Source organism: Cajanus cajan, chromosome 2 (genome assembly GCF_000230855.2).
Source record: "Cajanus cajan strain Asha chromosome 2, NIPB_CcT2T_4, whole genome shotgun sequence".
In the NCBI taxonomy this organism is placed as follows: Eukaryota; Viridiplantae; Streptophyta; class Magnoliopsida; order Fabales; family Fabaceae; genus Cajanus; species Cajanus cajan.
Genome location: NC_138518.1, coordinates 2,709,460 through 2,713,852, shown reverse-complemented (window position 1 = coordinate 2,713,852; position 4,393 = coordinate 2,709,460). Strand labels below are relative to the sequence as shown.

At 36.9% G+C, this 4,393-nt stretch overlaps 1 protein-coding gene across 1 annotated transcript; it reads right to left on the bottom strand.

Annotated features, from left to right (window-relative positions):
• Nucleotides 1–204: 204 nt before the first annotated feature.
• Nucleotides 205–3,978, bottom strand: LOC109812561 (retrovirus-related Pol polyprotein from transposon TNT 1-94). The gene is made up of 2 exons (XM_083067753.1): nucleotides 3,453–3,978; nucleotides 205–3,137 (listed from the first exon to the last, which is right to left on the bottom strand). The coding sequence occupies exons 1-2, from the start codon at nucleotides 3,976–3,978 to the stop codon at nucleotides 205–207; spliced, it is 3,459 nt and encodes a 1,152-aa protein (XP_082923879.1).
• Nucleotides 3,979–4,393: the final 415 nt, after the last annotated feature.

Genomic DNA, 4,393 nt, shown 5'->3' with positions numbered 1-4,393 from the left:
GAAAATGAGATCGTGCATGATGCAATTTCAAGACATTAATCAGTGATACTCATAGGTTGCTATTGCCTTTAATTTGTATCAGTGTTATGGGTGATGCTTTAATTGATTGCCTCCCTTAAATCAAGCTTGTATCATTCCAAGCATTCTTTTTAACTTGTAGAATAATTTAACTTTTAACGGCTTCGTGAAAATATCTGCAACTTGTTATTCAGTTTGACAATATTCAATTGCTACTTCTTTCTCAGCTACCAGTACTCGGATTTTATGAAACCGAATATCTATGTGCTTGGACCGTCCATGAAATACTGGATTTTTGCATAATGCAATTGCTGACTTGTTATCACAAAATATCACTGTGGGAGTATTTTGCTTCTGATGCATCACTTCAAGCATTCTTCTCAGCCATACAGTTTGGGTTGCACAACTTGCTGCTGCTATATATTCTGCTTCGGCAGTTGAAAGCGCCACCACTTGTTGCTTCTTTAATGACCATGATATTGTACCACTTCCAAGATTGAATGCATATCCTGATGTGCTTTTCCTTGTTTCTATATCTCCTGCCCAATCACTATCTGTATATCCAACAAGATTCACATCAATGTCTTTATCATAGAAAATTCCTTCTGTCAGAGTACCTTTGATGTATCTGAGAATTCTTTTAGCTGCCTGCCAATGAGAATCTTGAGGCTTTTCCATGAATCTGCTGAGTAGTCCAACTCCATAAACAATATCTGGCCTGGTTGCAGTTAAATATCTTAGGCTTCCAATCAAACTTTTATAGAGAGTTGGATTAACTTTCTTGCCTCCAATGTCACTTGTTAGCTTCAACTTTCCTTCAACTGGTGTAGAAACTGGTTTTGAATTCACCATCATGAACTTCTTCAAAATATCACTTGCAAATTTCTTTTGAGAAATGAAAATTCTATCATCCTGCTGAATGACCTCAATGCCAAGAAAGTATGACATTAGGTCCAAATCTGTCATCTCAAAACATTTAACCATAGCCTCCCTGAATTTTGCAAACATTTTTGGATTATTGCCAGTAAAAATTAGATCATCAACATAGAGGCACACAGTAAGAATATTGTCAGGATCAACAGATTTGATATACAAAGTGTGTTCAAACGGGCATCTCTGAAAACCATTATCCACAAAGTAAGAATCAATCTTCTTATACCACGCCCTGGGTGCCTGCTTCAAACCATACAATGCCTTCTTCAATATGTAGACTTTATCTTCTTTTCCTTTAACTTCATATCCTGTAGGCTGCTCAACATATACATCTTCTTCCAAAGTGCCATTCAGAAAAGCAGATTTAACATCCATTTGATGAATTTTCCAATTATTTTGAGCTGATAGAGAGATAAGCATACGAATTGTATCTAATCTTGCTACAGGAGCAAATACCTCAAAATAATCAATACCTGGCTTTTGTTTGTACCCTTTTGCTACCAACCTTGCTTTAAGGCGATTAATTTCTCCACTGGACTTGTACTTTGTTTTGTACACCCACTTTACTCCAATAGGCCTTTTGTCTGCTGGTAAGTCTGTCAGCTCCCATGTTTGATTCTTCTCAATGGCATGAATTTCTTCATCCATTGCTTTTCTCCAATGTTTATTATTTGAAGCTTCTTCAAAAGTTACAGGCTCACAATCTGCAAATAAGGAAAAATTGATAATTTCTTCATCAGATGGGTCATTATCATTACCCACAACATAATCCTCCAATCTAGCTGGTAATCTCCTTTGTCTTTGTGGTCTGCTTGATGTTTCTGACTCATCAGGTGTTGAATCTATATTTCCATTCTCTTCTTCATAGTTTTCTGAATTTACTACAGGCTCCTTTTGGGTTTTGAAAGACCAATCCCACATTCCTTCTTCATCAAAGGTCACATCTCTGCTGATAATTACCTTCTTTGTCACTGGATTGTAAAGCTTATACACCTTTGAGTTGGTGATGAAACCAATGAAGATGCACTTCTCTCCTTTGTCATCAAGCTTCTTTCTGAGTTGATCTGGTACATGAGCATATGCTATACACCCAAAAATTCTGAGATGCCGGATTGAGGGCTTCCTTCCACTCCAAGCTTCTTCTGGTGTTTTATCACAAACACTCTTTGTTGGACACCTGTTCAAAATATACACAGCAGTAGAAACTGCTTCTGCCCAGAATTCTCTAGGCATTTGTTTTGTCTTTAACATGCATCTCACCATATCCATGATTGTTCTGTTCTTCCTGTCTGCTACTCCATTTTGTTGAGGAGTGTATCTGGTTGTCATTTGATGTTGAATTCCATGGTGGTCAAAGAAATTTGCACAGGCAAGGTATTCTTGGCCTCTATCTATCCTCAATGCTTTAATCTTGCAGCCACTTTGTTTCTTCACTAATGCCTTAAATGACTTAAAGGCATCACAAGCTTCTGATTTCTGTTTCAAAAAATACACCCAAGCTTTTCTACTAAAGTCATCAATAAAAGTAATGAAATATCTGCTACCGCTATGTGTTGGTATCTCAACCATGCATAAATCTAAATGAACTATCTCTAATAGCTTCTTCGCCCTCCAAGATACTCCAGTTGGGAATGATTCTCTATGCTTCTTTCCAATCTCACACGTCTCACAAACACCATTAGGAATATTCACAATAGGCAAGCCAGAAACATATTCTTTTCTTGACAAATAATTTAATCCAGAGAAGTGAAAGTGTCCAAAGCACATATGCCACAACCAATCATCATTGGGAATAATAGAACTCAAACAAGTAAACTTTTCATGACAAATCTTCAAAGGAAATAAGCGATTCGGGGTCATTTTTACCTTAGCTATAAATCTTCCACTTTTGTCTATCAACGTGCAGTATCCATGATGAATCTTCATGTTGTAACCTTTCTCTGATAGTTGTCCCATACTTAATAAATTGTGATGAAGACCAGGAGCATAGAAAACATCAGAGATAAAATTTTGAGAACCGTCTTTCAATCTAATTGCAACTCGACATTTTCCCAAAATCGGAATGTTAGAGTTATTTCTGAATTTCACAGTAGATTTTACCGTTTCATCTAGTGAGAAAAATAACTCCTTTTTCCCACACATATGGTTGCTGCAGCCAGTATCTAGGTACCAAATGGCTTCATCGCCTGAAAAATTATTTGTTGCTAGAAGTAAGGTTTGTGGATTATCAGAACCCTCACCAGTATGCTCATATTGATTTTATGCTATATTTGCTTGTTGTTTGAGTCTACAATCTGCAGCTTTATGCCCGAACTTTCCACAGTGGTAGCAATTAAAATTTGTCCTCTCCTGGTTGGTGAAGTTGCCTCTTCCTCTTCCACGGTTGGTAGATCTGACATTGTGTCCACCTCTTCCTTGATTAGATGGCCTGAAATTGTTGTCTCTCCATTGTTAATTAAAATTACAACGACCTCTTCCTCTAAAACTACCACGACCTCTACCTCTGAAATTTATATTTCCACCTTCACGACCTCTACTGTCTTCACTTCGGCTGGGTTCTGCTATGTTGGTAAAATTCACCTGGCTTTTCAATGCTTCTTCATTTCCTTTTTCAGTTTTCTCCAAGATTCTGCTCACATAACTTTCAATGCTACCTTGCAATTCTGCAACTGTCATGATGTCTGTGTCGTGGGACTCAATTATTGTAGTCACCACATGATCAAACTTCATCGGCATGGTGCGTAGAATTTTCTCCACCACTTTGCTTTCAGGAATATCTTCTCCATATACTCTCATTTTGTTGACGAGATTTGTAACTCGTGAAAAATATTGTTCCATGGATTCAGAATTCGACATTTCATATATTTCATATTCCCTTCGCAAAGATTGCAACTTGGATATTTGAGCTTTCTCTACACCTTTATATGACAACTTCAAAATATTCCACGCTTCTTTGGCAATTTTGGCATTTGCAATTTTGCCAAAAATGGAATAATCTACTCCTTGGTGAATTTGTGACAGCGCCATTGGTCTCTTCTTCTAGCAATATCATCAGCTCCTTCTGCTAATCCCGGTTCAACAAAGCTCCAAATGTTGTGAGCTCTTAAATGTGTGGCCATCAAAGTCTCCCAATAACTAAAATCTAATTTTCCATCTAACTTGGGACCAGACCAAATAATATTGTAACTGGTGGCCATATCTCTCTCTCAAAGATATAACAACTCTATTTTTTTTAAACAAAGTAAGAACCCTCTTGTTTCTCACTCAAATATATTTTTTTTTTTCACTCACACTATCACCGAACTCTCTGGCTCTGATACCAATTTGTTACCACATAAACATAATAACAAACCAATATATAGTAAATAAAAGAAGAAAGGAAGAGACACTCTCACTATTATTTCATTTTCTCACACATAATAATAATACGTACAGCATATGG